Genomic DNA, 18,695 nt, shown 5'->3' on the forward strand with positions numbered 1-18,695 from the left:
TCTGTAAAGGACCAAAGAGAAAATATTATATGGGCCTTGCAAATCATAAATAAAATCTCTGCCACTGTAGCATGAAAGCAGCCAAAGACAGGATGCAAACAAAAGGGCATGATTACATCCCAATTAAATTGATTTGTGAAAACAGATGAAAGGAGGCTGGGGATGTGGCTCAAGCGGTAGCACGTTCGCCTGGCATGTGTGGGATGCTGGGTTTGATCCTCAGCACCACATAAAAATTAAAAAAAAAAAAATAAAGATGTTGTGTCCACTGAAAACTAAAAAAAAAAAAAAAAAAAAATATTAAAAAATTCTCTCTCTCTCTCTTTAAAAGGAAAAAAAAAAAAAGATGACAAGCCAGATTTGGCCTGTGGGTTGTAGTCTGCCATTGGCATTATTGGTTCTGCATTGTTGCCTCCATGTGTGCTTTTTTTGGTGCTATAGCAGCCTGCTCAAGGTTCCCTCTGCCTCCTGCCTCTCCAATCCATAAAAAGCTTAGTCAGTTTCCCTCCCCTCCTTTTTTTTTAGAGAGAGAGAGAGAGAATTTTTTAGTATTTATTTCTTAGTTTTTCGGCGGACACAACATCTTTGTTTGTATGTGGTGCTGAGGATCGAAGCCGGGCCGCACGCATGCCAGGCAAGCGCGCTACCGCTTGAGTCACATCTCCAGCCCCTTAGTCAGTTTTTATTATCAACTGATCACACTCATTTCTGCCTTTGCCCTTTTACTCTCACACTACACTTATACAAATCCTAGCTTCAAGGTCAAGGTTAGAATCATGTTTTTTCAAGGCTTTTCTTAACTCTCTGTGCCTTTATGATCAGCTTTTTCTCTTATCTTCACCACTATTCCTTTTATTTACCTACATGCTATCTTGTACATGAATTTATGTTTTTATGTGCACATTCTGTCTCCAGCTATACCACATCCCTTAAGGACTTGACCACACCTTATGCCTTTCTATTCCCTGTCACTTAACCAAGTCCTAGAACAGAGCAGACACTGAAACGGCTGCTGCTGATGACAATGATGAGATGTATCAAGAAAGACTTGTTTAAATCAGTTTTGTTAAGACATTAAAAAAATCTTATGACAGTCTTCTGGAATATTTTTTATGACAAAACAGCTTATTTAGACAAGAATAAATGTATATATAGAAAAAGATTTTTAGATTATAAATATAAGTCAGAAACCGACCAGTCTTTTTTATGTAAATAGTTTTTTGCCTTATAAAGAACAACAACCATTCCTTAAGACATCCACGTGCAAGAGACTGACCTTTTTGTAATGGGTTCACTTGATGCTTTGACTAATATCCCTTGTGGCTTTGAATCTTACATGTTTTTTTTTTCCCCCTCCAACCTTTTTCTCCTTGATCTTCTCCTTCCTGATCATCTTTTCCCTAATCTTCTCCTTCCTGATCTTCTCCTTAATCTCATTTTCTCTGAATCACCTCTTTAAAAATCCCCTGTTCATTCTGATGGGCAGAATCACAGCCTTTGGGACAGGAGTCGGCAACAATTTGACCCCAGACTACCTTGTTGGACATTTCTAGAATCAGACACATAATGACAGGCATGGTAGTGACAGATTCAATCTTCAGTACTGATGGGGGGATGGGGGAAAGGAAAGAAAAAAGGAAGGAGGGAGGGAGAGAGAGAAATCAGATGAGTGGAAAGAAATCAAAGGAGTGGGCAGCTGTAGGTCTCTGAGAAAAACATAGCTTTACCCACTGATGCTAAAAAATGCCTCAGGGTAATATTTTTTTAAAAAAAACATTTATTCTTTAGTTGTAGTTGGACACAATACCTTTACTTTATTTACTTTTATGTGGTGCTGAGGATCGAACCCAGGGCATTATACATGCTAGGCGAGAGCTCTACCGCTGAGACAAAACCCCAGACCTAGGGTAATATTGTTGTTAGATCAAATGGTAGCTTTTCTGCATTTTCCCCATGAATAATCCTATGCATATTTTTAACCTGAGTTACTATCTCTAATGTTTAATCTTTTTGTTGTTGTTCCTGTAATAGGACTTTGGCGGGTGGGGGAAGGGGAAAGATAGGAAATAAAAAAAGATACTCAGAGAAATTTCCCTGAGATTTATCAGCTCATTATATGTGTTAATATTGTGTCCTTACTGATGAAAATATTGCAGTTCCATTTCAATAGTCGTTGGTATGTGAAGAGACTTAACCTGGTAAAATATTTACAAACAAAAATGTTAAAGCTTTTTTGTGATATTTAAGGGGGATCCTGAACTCAGACTCTACTTGATGGCACTACCATTAATTTATTTTTTCTAGCTATGTTAGTCTTTGATCTTGGAATTTTATTTTTTAATACCTAGAATTAAGGTTAATATTTTCTTTTCAGTGATTCATTATAAATTACAGAACATTATTACTAGCATATTATTAATGTATTATACAAGTATAAAATCATGTACTAAATAGAGCACCACTCTTTTAAAATGTATCATGATCAGTTTTAGGAAATTAAAATCTGGATGTATTACAAAATTAAATGATATCTGTTATACGCAGTATACTATGTAGTAGTCAAAGTCAGATAACCTTTGGTTCCTTTTCCAATTCTGCTCCCAACTAGCCTTATAATCCTGGGTTACTTAACCTTGTCAAAATTATAGTTTTGTCTTTTTTAGAAAATGATAATATAGACTTCATGGAATTTTTTGAAAATCAAATTAAATAATACAGATGAAGTTAGATCAACAAAGTGCCTGAACATAGTACACTCTCAAAAAAAATGCTAATATTATTATGTGCAAAACACCAGGTATTGGGTGAAAACATATAGTTCACAAGCCAGGTGTGGTGGTGCACACCTGCAATAGTAGTGACCTGGGAGCTGAGACAGAAGAATCACAAGTTCAAGACCAACCTGGGCAACTTAGCAAGTGCCTTTCTCAAAATAAAAAATAAAAAGGGATGGGATGGGAATGTAGCTTAGTGGTAGAGCACTCCTGGGTCCAATCTCCAGTACTAAAACAAGAAAATGTACTGTCCTGGGAGCTCATCACTTAACAGAGGTCTTAAATAGATATTTCAACATATAAATACTTAAAAGATAGCAGAAGAATGAAGTATTTTGGAAGTTCAGAAAGGTGACAATTTAGAGACAGGAAAATATGAAAAAAAATTTTTTTTTGGCCATACTGAGGATTGAACCCAGGAGTGCTCTACCACTGAGTTACATCCCATTCCTTTTTATTTTTTTTTTATTTTGAGAAGGGGTCTTGCTAAATTGCCCAGGTGGCCTTGAATTTGTGATGCTCCTGCCTTAACCTCTCAAATTACTGGGATTATAGGAGTGTGCCTGTCTGAAAGGGTTTTAAAGATGGGATAAGAATTATTTGGAAGGAGACTATAAGAAGACAGGAATATGCATGGAAAGGACATCTACATGAAGGATACTGCACAAATAAATATATGCAAGTAGAGGCTTAAGATGAGTTGAAGGGGATGATGCAGATCGCCTGATATCTGTAGTCTACAGCGTGGGGTGAAGAGTCAAGCCTGGTATTAGTAATGGATAGAGATCTGAGTACTAGGGGAATAAGACTGAAGGGTGCTGTATTTTGGGTAGCTTAATTTGAAATCCCTTTTATAGAATATAGTGGGATTTTTTTTCTTTGGGTGCCTTCTTAGTAGGATATTCCCTGAATATACTAGACTTGAATGTGACTCACCTCTTTGGATGAGGTAAGCATGCTGGTCTGGGTCACTTGTTCTTGCCCCATGCCGGCTCTGCATTTCCATCAAGGATTGCCTACTGGGATTAAAAGCAACACTATATGTGATGTTGTGTAACTCTGAACCATGACAACATGAAGCAGTCAACAAAAGTATGGGGGGAAAAAAGAGTCAAACTGCAGTGTCAAGGTTCATAAAAATCAGAATGTGAGATTAAACTGATTTTTATATAATAATGGCACCAGCATACTATGAGGTAAAAGTAAGATCTTTAAAAATCAACTAGGAAATAACCAAACTATTAATTGATACTAGAATGGATTAGAAAATAAGTTACACATTTCTACACTAAGACATTATACAGGTATTAAAACAATGAATTAAATCAGCATGAATCAATATAGACAGCATTTGAAGTCACAATGTTACATAAAATTACAGAATAATCTCTACACTGATTATTTTGTAATTTAAACAAGGAGAAATAATATTGTTTTAAAATATTATATTGGAGTGTGTGTATACACATGTATAATATAGATGGGAAGGCTACCCACTAAACTCTGTTTGTACAAAGCAAAGGAAGAGGAGAATAAATGAAGGATATGGAACAAGAGACTTCAACTTTATCTAAAAAAATTGAAGCAAAAAAAAAAAAAAGATACACTAGCAATTGTCAATTCAGGATTGTGTATATTTTGCTGTGTATTATTTTTTTTCCTCTGTATTTTTCTAGAATTTAAAACTTTCCCAAGATGAAATTTTAAAAATCAGGAGAAATTTTGGAAGTATTTTCTTTCAAAGCACATTAAAAATTTAAAGTGTATAGTGTATTTCACTCACGACTAGCAGGGTAACATTGGGACACATAAAACATATTTTCACAGCTTTTCTCAAAACCAAGAACTTGACTGGTTTCCTACAAGTCTTTGTCCAGGTTTGTTAATAAGCCAATCTCAAGTATAGGAACACGAGTGTAGGTAGAGTGATTCTAATAGCTCAAATTAGGAAACATCTTTGACAGGTAACCTCTCCTACAACCCATGCTGTCATATGTTCTACCTTTCTCTTGCTTTACCTTACCTGCCTCCATCTTCGAAAACGTTGTTCTCTTTTAGCAAAATTGCCAGCTGCAATGCTAGTTGCTCCTTTTCTTCATGAATCTTCTTTCTTGCTGCTCTTTCAGCATGAAAATCAGAACAATAAACCTCCATCTGTTAGAGGAAAAAAGTAAAGAAGTTTCTACTGAGATGAATGTGGATTCCCTGCAGATCACCTGTTTATAAGGTTGAGAGTGCTGCATCCTCAGGTAGGCTTTGTGAATGATAGGTACATACTTCTGCTAGAAAGTAGTATAACAATCACAACTTTTCCAACTGCTTTCAAATAGTAGATATGAACTGTGTGTTCATGTGTGCTTAAACAGTTAGGACCCTGAAACTGCACTGATATAGGTGGTTTAGGCAATATATGCAACATTAATTCAGTAAAACACTCCCGTTTCTTTTTTTTAAAAAGATATTCAGAACTAATATAATATAGTAAGTGGCTTATTCACTTTGCTAGATAAACTTAAGAATGCTGCTCTTAAGCTAAATTTAAAATAATAGAAAGATGTGATTTATTGAATTCCAGACACATGTGAAGTCTCCGTGTAGGATGTTCATTTCCTATATCAAAAGTCCTGGGATTGGGGCTGGGGTTGTGGCTCAGTAGTAGAGCAATTACATAGCATGTATGAGGCACTGGGTTTGATTCTCAGCACTGCATATAAATAAATAAAATAAAGGTCCATCAACAACTAGTAAAATATTTTTTAAAAAGTCCTGGGATTGTAGAATTGATATCCTTATTTTATAAACTAGTTTCATAGCTCTTAATCTTGGAGAAAATTGGCCATATCAGTATATGAACCTAGACAAAAGTCCATTTTCGCAAACTACTTCTCTGCCCCTGAGATGGCTCCAATGATCTCCATCTGTTGATATTCATACCCTTCACAAGAGGAAGGAGCAAGCAGAGCACTTAAGATGGCTTTTTACTAAATGGAACCCAGACACCTGGACACATAGAAAAAAATATAAATCCAAATTCTTATCTCACTCTCTATATAAAAGCCAATTTCTGATAGTTTATAGATCTTAATATAAAAAATAAAACGGAAAAGTGTTTAGAAGACAACAAAAAGAGTATCTTCTTGGCCTTGGAGTAGTGAAAGTTTTTTAAATAGGACACAAAAAAGATACTAATTATAAATGGAAAGACTGGTATCTTGGACTACTTTAACGTTAAGAACCTTTCTCATCAAAAGACTCCTTTTTGAGGGCTGGGGCTGTGGCTCAGTGATAGAGTCCTTGCCAAGAACATGTGAGGCACTGGGTTTGATCCTCAGCACCACCTAAAAATAAATATATAAAAAAAGGTATTGTGTGCCTCTACAACTAAAAATATTTTTTAAAAAAGACTCTTTTATAAGAGTGAAAAGGCAAAACAATCATAAGGGCTTATATCAGACTATATATGGAATTGATAAAATCAAGAAAAAGCCAGACAGACCTAAAGAAAAAATGAGCAAAGTTGTATCAGGCACATCACAAAAAAGAATACCTAGAAGACCAATAAACATTTGAAAGAGTACTCAAACTCATTAGTCATCAATGAAACACCAAATAAATGTGATACCATTACATACCCCCAAATCAATAAAAGTAAAATGACTGAAAATACAGGCATGGGTAGGACCATAGAGCAATGGAAACTCTGTGGATGGGAGTGAACATTTCCAAAGTGGTACAACCACTTTTGGAAAACTGTTTACTTAGTACACTGAGTAACATGCATAGCCTGTGAACTAGCAATTCCACTCCCAGGTGTGAACCCAACAGAAAATGAGTGCACGTGAGAACAGAGATATCTACAGGAATATCACAGTAGCATTAATTATAATGCCACAAATGAAAATAACCCAATTTCCTATCAGTTTTGGAACATAGATAAATAAAATTCATTTGAGCTGTGCACTCTGCAGACTGGGGTTGTAACTCAGTGGTAAACATTTATTTGCCTAGCATGCGTGAGACCCTGGGTTCAATCCCTAGCAACACACACACACACACCCACACACCCACACACACACACACACACACACACGACATTGGCACACTTTTTATCAAGTTAAAAGTTTTAAAAATTTCACTGGTGGGGCTGGGATTGTGGCTCAGTGGTAGAGCACTCGCCTAGCACGGGCGCAACTCAGGTTCGATTCCCAGCACTACATAAAAATAAAGGCATTGTGTTGTGTTCATCTACAAAAAAAAAAAAAAAAAAAAAAAAAAAGGTTCTCTCTCTCTCTCTGTCAAAAAAAAAAATTCACTGGAGGAAGGAATATAAAATAATGTGTGTGTGTGTGTGTGTATTAAACACCATCACTTTTGTATTTGCAAATCTAATTGGGGCTTATCCCACTCAGTTGAGGTTCCACAGCATTTCTTACCTGAGTCCTAAGGACACCCATGGTTTCCAGATCCTCCTCCTGCTTGGCAATAGTCTGTTTCATCTCATCCATTTGAAGCTGCTTGGAAGCCAGTGCCCTCTCTGCCATTTCCAGTTTTGCATTTAGTTCCTGCAGCACTGCCCTGTCCACTTTTTCTGACTACAAAAGACAATTTGATTCTAGAAATGTAGCCTATGTTAGTAAAATGTTAGATAAATCTTTAGTTTTTTTTTAAAGAAAAATTATTAGTTTTGTTGGGCATAGTGGCTTACACTAATAATCCCAGTTACTTGGGAGGCTAAGGCAGGAAGGTAACAAGTTTGAGCCAAGCCTAAGAAATTTAGGGAAGCTCTGTCTCAAAAGGAAAAATAAAAGGATCTGGGGATGTTGCTTAGTAATAAAGTGCCCCTCTCTAGTACCAAATAAATACATAAAGAAATAAAAAATAAAATAAATAAAAATCATTAGCTTTAAATTAGTCTGTTCATTAGCAATACCACCTTACTCAGAAAATCATATTCATTTAACATATGGCTTGCAAATCATAGTTTCCTGATTTATTTTTTTAAAATATTTTTTACATGTAAATGGACACAATATCTTTATTAATATATTTATTTTTATGTGGTGCTGAGAATGGAACCCAGTGCCTCACACATGCCAGGCAAGTGCTCTATCACTGAGCTACAGCCCTAGCCCAGTTTCCTGATTTAAAACAACAATATTTTTAAAAGATAATACTGAAATAGAGACATAATAACCCCCTCCAAAATTGACGAACTCTAGATAGGACAAAGAAGTGGGAGGAGAAAGGAGGGAACAGGGGGTTAGCAATGATGGAGGAATGTGATGGACATCATTATCCAAAGTACATATATGAAGACATGAATTGGTATGAACATTCTTTATATCTCCTATATGTGTAATAAAAATTGTGATGCATTCCACTGTCATGTATTTAAAAAATAAAAGCAATTAAAAAAAAAAAAAAAACAACCCCCTCTGAAAAAAGAGTGTATTTATAAGAATATAAATTCAAAGAGTTTCTAATTCAAAGTTTCCATTGTCTGTAAATTATCACACCATGCTGGGCACTATTATCAATTTAAATTGCAAACCAGTGAGTCCAGAGTTCCAAGTTCACTGCAGGCAGGCAAACTGGCCTTTTACAATCACATGTGAATGGCCCCTCCAGCCCTAGCCAGCTGTCTTACTGTACACTGTGCACATAGGAGCCCATGCTCTTAGCTCTCCTACAGCTCTCTCTACCTACTCTGAGAAATACAAATGCTTACTTTCTGATGGTGGGACATGAACACTAACTTTGTAACACAAAGCACATTGTACATAAGTGAGAAGTTGTAAATATTATGACACAAGAAATCAATTATAAACTGAAAAGCAACTTTTGAAATGGGACTTAGTCAAGGATTCAGGTAACTTTTTTTAAGGTATAAAATGTTCAACAGTTTCCATTAATCAATAATCTATTTTTGTATGAGTACCTCTTTCCTTATTAGTTCCTCAGTTGTTTTCAATGCATTATTATGTTCTTGAAGAAGCTTGTTGTGTGTTGACTGTAGAATGGCTAACTTGGACCTATTAAAAAGATATTAATAAACAGAATCTTGCAAGAAGATATCACAAACTCAAAGCCTTGCCTCCGAATCATCTTCTGAACCCAGTAGCAAAATCTCCTCTTATCTTTATAATTCCACCATTTACTAGCATTTTCTTACTCTCAAAACAATAGTTTCTGGGGAAAAAAACAAGCTAGATACAAAGAATAATTTTGTTATAATAAACCTTTAAAATTTTATCCCTCCAAAGTATCTCATAGTACTCTTTCAGATAAATAAAAAACAAATTTTGTGAATTTATTCTCTATTCCTAATTCCAATCTGTATTTTAAAAAGGTATTCTTTTGGGAAAGCTTCCATTCTGCACAGTGTACTCACTTTCCATCCTCTGTTTTAGCTTGCTCCATTTTGATTTCCGATCGCATGCTTTCCACTTGCAGCTCTAGCTTCTTGTTATTACAAATAAGCTCTTGCTTTTCATTCAGCTCTGCTGGGGTTGCAGAATTTTTCCTTTCAAGGGCCTGGAATCTAAGAAAGATGAAGATAAACAATGCAATTTCACTTCTCAGTGGCTTTTCAACACATCCCAAGAACAGGTTAAATTTAAAGAAGTTTAAGGACTGTAGGATTTATGAATGTAAAGTAAAATATTTTATCCATTCTGCTTCTTTACTAGACATGTCCATATCTCTGAACTTTTATGTCTAAAAATAAATAAGTACAGATCTAAGGTGATATGAGGTAGTGTCATCTTTGAATAATTGGTGTATGTAGTCATATAAATATATTTTTCTTAGCTAAATACAGACCAAAGTAGAAGTTGGCTAGCAGTGATTCTCATATAGTGATCTATGGGTACTTTTTATATTTGAAAAAGTTCTGTCAATCACCAAAACTTGGATTTCTAATAAAGACTCAACAAAGGAAAAAGGAAGCCCCCACAGGTTCTTTTAAATATCAAAAAGAGAATTTCGATCTGGTGTTGTGGCTCAATGGTAGAACACTTGCCTGGCATATGTGAGGCACTGGGTTCAATTCTCAGCACCATGTATAAATAAATGAATAAGATAAAGGTCCATCAACAACTAAAAAAAATTTTAAAAAGAATATCAATATAATAATAGCAAAAACAAATAAATGACAGCTATGTGCAAAGCATTAAAGCCAAGCACATTAAATATCTTATTTAATTTGGTGTACATTAGAGAAATTATGACACATAATTTACACATGTCAAAACTTAGCTACAGAGAGGTTAAATAAATAACTTGCCCAAGATAATAACACAAACAAGTTATATTTGCTACATTTTGGGTAACTTCTTAGATCAAAAGAAATAAGCAAATGTAAAATTCTCAATTTATATGCTAGCTTTAATGATTGATTAAACAACAGATTGAGATGGACTTTTCCCTAAACTTCACTCAGTCTCTTTTCAGCTTTCTTTTGTGTGTGTTCACATCAGTGTTGTCACAGTATAGGAAATCTGGCTTGCTACTTTGCACAGGTGGCACGTAGGCTAGTATACTTAGAATCAAAGTCCCCATTCTTTTATATTACAACAAGAAGTTTATGCTTATACATTAACCTGTACATTAGTGTTTTCTGAATTCATATTTTACTTAGGCCTGTTTTTCTTTTACTCAGTAACATAGTAACATACATAAAATTATAGTAAATATACAGTAAATATATAGAACTATATTTATATATAGTAACATATTTAATAAAAATGTGTATTTTTCCAAAGAGGATAAAGGCAACCTCTTTCTCTTACTTTTCTTGAAGTCTCTTCTTCATCAGCTCGGCTTCACTCAATTTTGTATGAGCCTCTTGAAGCTCCTTAAACTGCGATGTCACCTGAAGGTTCAACATTTCTACTTCGCTTCCAACCTATCATACAGGAAATACCAAACATTCACACTTGATTATCACAAGATTAAATGGACTTCTTTGTGAGAAAAGAGTCTCAACCACTGGTATGGAAATAAGACTGACTGGTAAATGAATAAAGTTTTCACAATTACAATCCCAGATATCTTGCATGAAAAGAAATATTTTGGATACAATTCTACTTCCTAATAGAGCATTAATCAATTTCGATGCTCTTCTGATAATGATTTTTTATCACTAAAAAGTAATCTTACATATGGATCAGTGATCATAGAGATATCAAAGCATATCCCTATTTATTGTCTACCAATTCATCTACATATTTCCTTGCTAATTTGTTTCTACTTTGCACAACATTTTCGTTATACAACCTTTTCCCTAGCAGTCTGTAATTCATAAATAAGTAATAGATAGATAGTTGAATTAGTTTTTGTCAATAGAGTGCTGTTACATACTAGTGGTCTCTACATCTGTTTTCTAAATATTCTTGATTCTCTTGAACATATGGCCAACAGTAGGCATTTGATAAATAACTTGCCCAAGATAACACAATAAGTCCATTAGTTAAAATAGCTATTTTATATAAGTACCTATCACATGGACTACTGTGGCTATCATAACTTCATGGTTTCATTAACTCTTTCTAAATTTAAGACTCTTCAGACTGAAAGATACATCTCTAAGTTTCACACAATAGTGAATACATGGACCTTTCTCATTCCAACTACTTCGTTCCTACCATTAGAGGCATGCAACCAGGGTCTTTGAATCCTACAATTTTCTGAGTTATATCCTCAAGTGATCTCATTATAAAGTAGATGAAGTTCCTTTTTAATGTAGTGAGCTTTCTCACATAAGGATTTAGGAGACAAGAAAAGGTATAGGAGTGATTTTGTAGAATATTGATCGGAATATATCTCACTATAATTAACACTGAGTGAAGCTCAAACCAGGACAAGAAATATTAGAGAAATAAAAAAAATTTACTATTAATATTATTTCTACACTTTTTTAAAGCTAATACACATTGCAGCCACTGTACTACTTTTTATCCACTCGTTGTGTCAGCAGTCTTGGAATCTTAGTACCCACAGTCTCTGTGTCTTTCTCCTCTTCATTCTCTTTTTCTTTGCTGTCCTCTGTCTGGGTCTCAACTTCAGAATGATCATTTGCTTTATTTTCAAAATCTGAAATTCTGATAAATTACAGAATGTTAAAAAGTTACTTTCGGCTCAAAAGGAGTAGTAATTACAGAAGCACTCTAAAGAACACTTCAAAATCTGGGTAAAGAATCAGGGTTTTTCAAAAATCTCTACATTCACTGTATTAGCATTAGTTTTGTTTTTCATTCTAAGACTGCCTAGAACTGATGTGATTTAAGATATGAATATATGTAGAAGTGAAAGCCAAGAATAACTCATTTTGAATACTGCCTGTTTTCATGTGACTGGACTATCCAAAAAGATTTTTAAAATTTCTTGTGTGTGTATACACATGTAGATATGTGTGTGTGTTCCATTAGTGTGTTTGTCATATTTATAAGAAACTAGCAGAAGGAAAGACTTTTCCTTTAGGATCCATCTGAGTTTATAAGTTCCTTAGCAAACAGACACAGCACCATTTTACACTGAGTCATAATTGCAGGAAAGCCAACCCAGCACAAATGAAAAAAATGGAGACTGGTTAAATATAGGAGGTCGAGTATGTGCATATAATTCTTCTCCTACCCCAAATGCTATGAAAATGACTTTCAAAAACCTATGTAACTATAGGAACAAAGAGAAGGTGAAAGCAAACAACAAAATTTAGAAAGCACAGAACTGAGTGGGGACAGGCTCAGCATTCCAGGAAGGTGACCCTAAACCAACAGTAGGGAAGGCCAATAAATAACATGATTTACACTGTGGAAACTCCAAAAAGACTGGTGGTAATGGGTACCTCTGGATGTGGTAAAGGTGGAACCTGTTTAAAAAGTGTTGGAAGATAAAACATAAAGGATTCTGGACTCAGAAGAGTTATGCAGAGAGATTGGGCCTTCTATTTAAAAGGGAATGATTTACATAGATTCAGCTGAAGGCCTCAGCCTTCTTTACCTACTCATCTCAAGAACACTAGAAAAATGTCCTTTAGGCAGGAGGTTAGAAGCATCTTCTCAAGAGAATCTCACCAGGAAAGGGAAAATATTTTAAGTTTCAGACTTGGGGTTTCCCCAGGAACCTCCCAGCTTATCTCCCTCCAGATGCTCACAAAGCTTCAAGTAACTTCTAACTCTTACTTACTCTTAAATCTCATCAAACAGCCAAGATTTCCAGACAAGATTACCTTAAAATAAAACAAATATTTTCTACTGAAAGTAAAATATGCCAGTGGGAGGTGGGGGGTGCTATCCCCAGAGACATAGGAAATATACCGCAGCCATTGAGAAAGGAACATTAAAAGCAAGCAAGCATGTGCACATGTGCACCCACACATGAGCACTTCCCCAATACAACAGAAATGAAAACTGAAAAAGGAAAATGAAAAAGAGATGCCAAAGATGAGCAAAAGTTAAGAAAATCAGATGATGGGTCCAGGAGATCCAATTCAAAATAAAACAATAGTAGGTTCTGGAAGGCAAATAAAGGAAAAAGAAAATTGAGGCTAGGAAATAATTTTAATTTGAGATTATTTTTCAAGAAATGAAGGTCAGCTAGGAGTAGTAGGATACATCTGTAATCTCAGTAGCTCAGGAGACTGAGGCAGGAGGATTACAAGTTCAAGGCCAGCCTCAGAAACTTAGCAAGGCCCTGAGCAATTTAGCAAGACCCTGTCTCAAAATAAAAAATTAAAAGGGCAGGGGATGTTGCTCAGTTAAGGTCATGAGTTTGCAGAATTAAAAGGTGCAAGGTTAAAAAATAGGCTCACACCCAGAGCACATGTGAAATTTCAGAATACTTGAGACAAAGCAAAGAACTTCCAGAGAAGAGGAAAAACAAAAAGTTTTCATACCAAAAGATAAGGATCAGAGTAGCAATAGATTTCTCATCAGTAAATCTAGAAGCTAGAATACAATGAGGTGATGCTTTCAAAAACTGGAAAGAAAATAATGTCCAATCTAGAATTCTGTATCTAACCCAACTATCCACTAAGTATAAAGGTAGAGAGATTTTTTTCGATAAGTAGACCTCAGAAAACATACTCCTCATATTCTCAGTATGGAGATGTAGTGTACACTACTTAGTAAAAGAGTAAGAAAGGCACTGGATTAAGGAAATGAGATCCAATACTGGAGAACTGAAGAAATTCCACAGGATGATGCCAAAGGAAGATGTTGAGATGACTACAATACAGCAGGACCCAGAAGTGACCACGTGAGACTCTTGGAGAAGATTCTGCAAGAAAAGCACACTACTATGCTATCAGTGTTTTCTAAAGTAATTAAGAGATTTCCTCATTGGAAGAGAGTACATGGGGAAACTCAGTGCTAGGGTTTGAAAGTCTCCCTCTGAAACTGAAACTTAATGTTGATTAATTGCCATTGGCACTATAACAGTATAGTCATACATGGATTAAAGCTGCTTTAAGCTCAGGAGTGAGAACCTAATAAAACAATGACAGTAGCTCTGTTTTTCTATTGTGCATGCTTGCTTGCCCTTCTTCCATGTTATGACATAGTAAGAAGAGCTTCAGCAGAAGCAGCCACTATCTTGAACTTCCCAGTCTCCAGAACCAGGAGCCATATAACTTACATTGTTTAAGATGTAAGCATCTATAGTAATCTGGCATAGCAGCAGAAAATTGGACTAAGATTTAAGCAAAAAATAAAGCAGTGCTAAGAGATTGAACCTGAGTCCTTGTGCATGCCAGGCAAGAGCTCTACTACTGAGCTCCATCCTCAACTCTTTTTTTTTTTTTTCTCTCTTTTTCTCAACTCTTTTTTAAATTTTTATTTTGAGATAGTCTCATTAAGTTGCTAAGGCTGGCCTTGAACTTGTAATTCTCCTACCTCACTCTCCTGAGTAGATGGGATTACAGGCTTGTGCTACCACACTCAGCAGCAAATTTTCAAAAAAGAATTATACACAGAGGTTAAAAAAAGTTTTGTCAAAAGGAAAAGTGGTCATGGCATAGAATATAGCTCACTTGTGAAGTGTGTGTGTGTGTGTGTGTGCGCGCGCGCGCGCTGAATAATTATCTTAACTAAATTTCAATATAATAAATTTCAGAGGCAGAGAAAGGACAAAATGGAGGGATCCAAAAGCATATTTGTGTGGTGTTGATGATGTGTAAGAGAGTTAAATCTTCAACATGCATAGTGGAAGATTAATAGATTATGTATAAAATGTTTAAAAAATTTTAAATAACAATTTCAGCCTTGTCAGAGAACTGTTGTCTTTCTTTAAGAAGCTTATAGAACAATTTATTATATGAATGTAAAACTGATTTTTAAATAAGGACCTAGTGATGATAAAAAGTAAAATAACACTGTATTCTGTTAAATTTTGCCAAATCTAATTGGTGTATAGGCACTGTCTCTGGCTAAGCCCAATAAATGGGTTAAGTACCAGATGGTGGGGGGCAAGAGGGTAGCCTTTACACCACCACTCACACAGGACACAGGTTTTGACTTATAATTCAGTTACAACTTAATTTTTTTGTGTGTGGTGCTGGGGATTGAACCCATGGCCTGTACATGCAAGGCAAGCACTCTACCAACTGAGCTATATCCCAGCCCCCAGCTTTCTTAATTTAAAAAATATATATATTTATTTTTTAGTTGTAGTGGTTGGACACAATACCTTTATTTATTTATTTTTATGTGGTGCTGAGGATTGAACCCAGCACCTCCCACGTGCTAGGTGACTGCTCTACCACTGAGCCACAACCCCAGCTCCCTCTTAATTTTTTAATCTTTATTTTATTTACTTATTTTTATGTGGTGCTGAGGATCGAACCCAGTGCCTCACATGTGCTAGGCAAGCGCTCTACCACTGTGCCATAACCCCAGCCCCAACATTCTTAAATTTTTTACCTTGAGCTGACTTTTCATTGCCACCTCTTAATTTTCCAGGGCTACATTTCCTATAGAATTTCCTGCTTCTTATTGGCTATCAGAGCATATTTAGAAACACACAGATTACATGAAATATTAATCTTGGCAAAACTGTAGACAAATCTACTGTTCACTTTTCCCATAAATCACCTAAAAAATTTTCAGAGTAACTTTTAGGGTATGTACATTTAGAACAACTATTTCCTATTATTAATGAAAATGCTTGAAAACTGACTTATTTCAGAAAAGGACATGTTATATCTTGCACATGTGTTTTTATTATATCTGTGTATACTGTGTGAAAATCAAGCCAGGTTGTTCATGTGTCAGTGATTTTGTTCCCTGGTTTCAGACCTACCTTATCTAGGAAGAAATCATCCTATGCCCACATAGAGAACATTATTCTCAGCAGCTAGTTACTGACTTGTCAGTTGTTAAATATTGAGAGAAAGATGGTTACAAAGCAGAAATTGAGAGTTATTGAGAAGAGACCTTACAGGGTGCTCATGTGGGGCATAATGACTTCATCTCAAAAGCAAGCCTGACTCATTACCTACAATCTGAAGAAATAAATACCTCTAGGCATCTGGGTAGAAAGCTATGACTTTTTCGAAAGCAGGTAATATATATTTCATATGAAAGATCATTATTTATACCTAGCAAGTTCCTGAGTTTATACTTCCACTAATAAGGCCAATCATATTGGTTTAAAGATGAATTGCTTATTAAACTTGACTTTTTGGAATGGTATATAGAACTTGAAAAATAAAAATATGCCTTTAAAATACAAACACACTGATTACTCATTGCTGTTAAAGGTCTCATTCACAGAACATCTTCGTTTGAAACTCAACTATAATAATAAAAAGAATGCTTTTATTTGTACTACTTACTATGTTTTTGGATTTACTGAAAATAAAGGAAGAATATATTTCCTCATTAGAAGACAATGGAGGTAGTAGGTTCCTAGACATTAACTCTGAACTTTTCTGAATAGTAGTGTGTCGGGTAAAATCCTAGATGCCTCCATGCCCTTTTCACCTTTGAAAAGAGTTGATCACCTAATAAGACACTGGACAAATATTGACATGCCTTTCAGGTTATTTTTTCTATCTGGGAAAAAACTTATATTTAACATTTAAGAAGAGATCTCCTTACAGTTAAAATTCTAAACTGTTTCAACTGCAAAATACTTTCTTTTTTCCTAAGAGAGGATTGAACCTAGGACCTCTCAACATGCTAGGCAACTGCTCTACCACTAAGCTACATCCCCAGCTCTGGAAAGTATTTCTTAAAGTGCTGCAGTATAAGATTAAGCCAGGTATGGTGATATATTCCTATAATCCCAAAGACTTAGGAGGCTGAGAAAGGGGAATCAAAAGTTCAAGGCCAGCCAGGGCAACTTAGCCAGATCCTGTCTCAAAAAAAAAAAAAAAAAAAAAAAAAAAGGGCTGGGGATGGAGCCCAGTGGTAAAGTGCCACTGGGTTCCATCCCCAGTACCACAAAGGCAAAACAAAACAAAAAACAACGTATAATGTCTGAGAGAATTAATTATGCCATAGTATATTATGATTAAATGTTCCAGTCACAAGAACTCTAAAACTATTTATAACCTCCCCTGTATCTTACACTATATATTTTGTATTGTAAAAAGTATATTTATAAACAGAACTTAACTGACTTAAAAATGCTTAAGACACATAAATGTACCCCTGAAACCAGTCTAAATGATTTTGTTTACAACAGCATTGTTGTAGCTATTTCCATATAAAAAGGTTCATTGGATATTTTTAAAAGTGTATGCATCCAGAGGAGGAGGTACCATTTCTCAATTCATTCTATGAAATCACTATTAACCGAGACCAAAACTAGACAAAGATATCTCAAAAAAACTATGAATTAATATCCCTTATATATAGAAATAAAAGTCATCAACAATATATTAGCAAACTGAACCCAGCAACATATAAAAAGGATTATATATTATATGACAAAGTGGGAATACAAAGTTGCTTTAACTGAAAATCAATTAATATGATATACTATATTAATAAAGGTTTTTCTAAAACCATATGATCAACTCCATATACACATAAAAAGCATTTGAAAAAATCCAAACCCCTTTCATGATAAAATTACAACAAACTAGAAACAGAAAGGAACTTCTCAACTGATAAAGGCATCTATGAAATACCCATAGCGAACATGAGATTTAATGGTAAAAGATTGCAAGCTTGGAGTTGAGGTGTAGCTCAGTGGTAGAGTATTTGCTGAGCATGCAACAGGCCCTGGGTTCAATCCCCAGTACCACTCTTCCACCAAAACACACACACACACACACTGAAAGTTTTTCCCTGAAGGTTAGGAACAAAACAAGGATGCTACATTTCTAGTTAATACCACATTACAAGTTCTAGCCAGGGCAGTCAGGCAGAAAAAGAAATAAAAGGCATTCAGATTAGAAACGAAGAAGCAAAACTATCTCTATATGCTAATGATACAGTCTGATTCTGTAATAAAAAAATCCTGAGGACTCCACTAAAAAATTAGCACTTAATAAATGACTTTAGTAAGGCTATAGAACATAAAATCTACATACAAAAATTGTTTGTTGTATTTCTATGTAATGCTAATGAGAAAGCCAAAAAATAAGAAAACTATTCCATTTACAATAACATCAAAAAGACTAAAATATTTGGGAATAAATCTTGCAAAAAAAAAAAAAAAAAAAAGCAGGATGTATTGAAAAGTACAAAACAGGACTTGCCTAGCATGTGCAAGGCCCTAGATTCAATCACCAGCACTGCAAAAACAAACAACTCCCCCAAAACAAACAAAACCCCAAACCAAAAATTCCTGAACTATTAAAAATACAAAACATTATTGGAAGAAATTAAAGAAGATAAAAATAAATGGAAAAGCATCCCATGCTCATGAGTCAGGATATTGTTAAATGATAATACAACCCAAACTGTATCTACA

At 35.0% G+C, this 18,695-nt stretch overlaps 1 protein-coding gene across 1 annotated transcript in view; it reads right to left on the minus strand.

Annotated features, from left to right (window-relative positions):
• LOC124085415 (optineurin-like) overlaps nucleotides 1-18,695 on the minus strand; it is a 33,533-nt gene that overhangs the window by 2,577 nt on the left and 12,261 nt on the right. The window contains 7 exon segments of the mRNA XM_046433077.2: nucleotides 3,711-3,793; nucleotides 4,798-4,928; nucleotides 7,208-7,366; nucleotides 8,713-8,806; nucleotides 9,166-9,315; nucleotides 10,565-10,680; nucleotides 11,773-11,875. Coding sequence (XP_046289033.1) covers nucleotides 3,711-3,793; nucleotides 4,798-4,928; nucleotides 7,208-7,366; nucleotides 8,713-8,806; nucleotides 9,166-9,315; nucleotides 10,565-10,680; nucleotides 11,773-11,875 — 836 coding nt within the window.

This window comes from Marmota monax, unplaced genomic scaffold (genome assembly GCF_021218885.2).
Source record: "Marmota monax isolate L192 unplaced genomic scaffold, Marmota_monax_Labrador192_F-V1.1 WCK01_AAM20220418_F8-fsc00491, whole genome shotgun sequence".
Lineage (NCBI taxonomy): Eukaryota > Metazoa > Chordata > Mammalia > Rodentia > Sciuridae > Marmota > Marmota monax.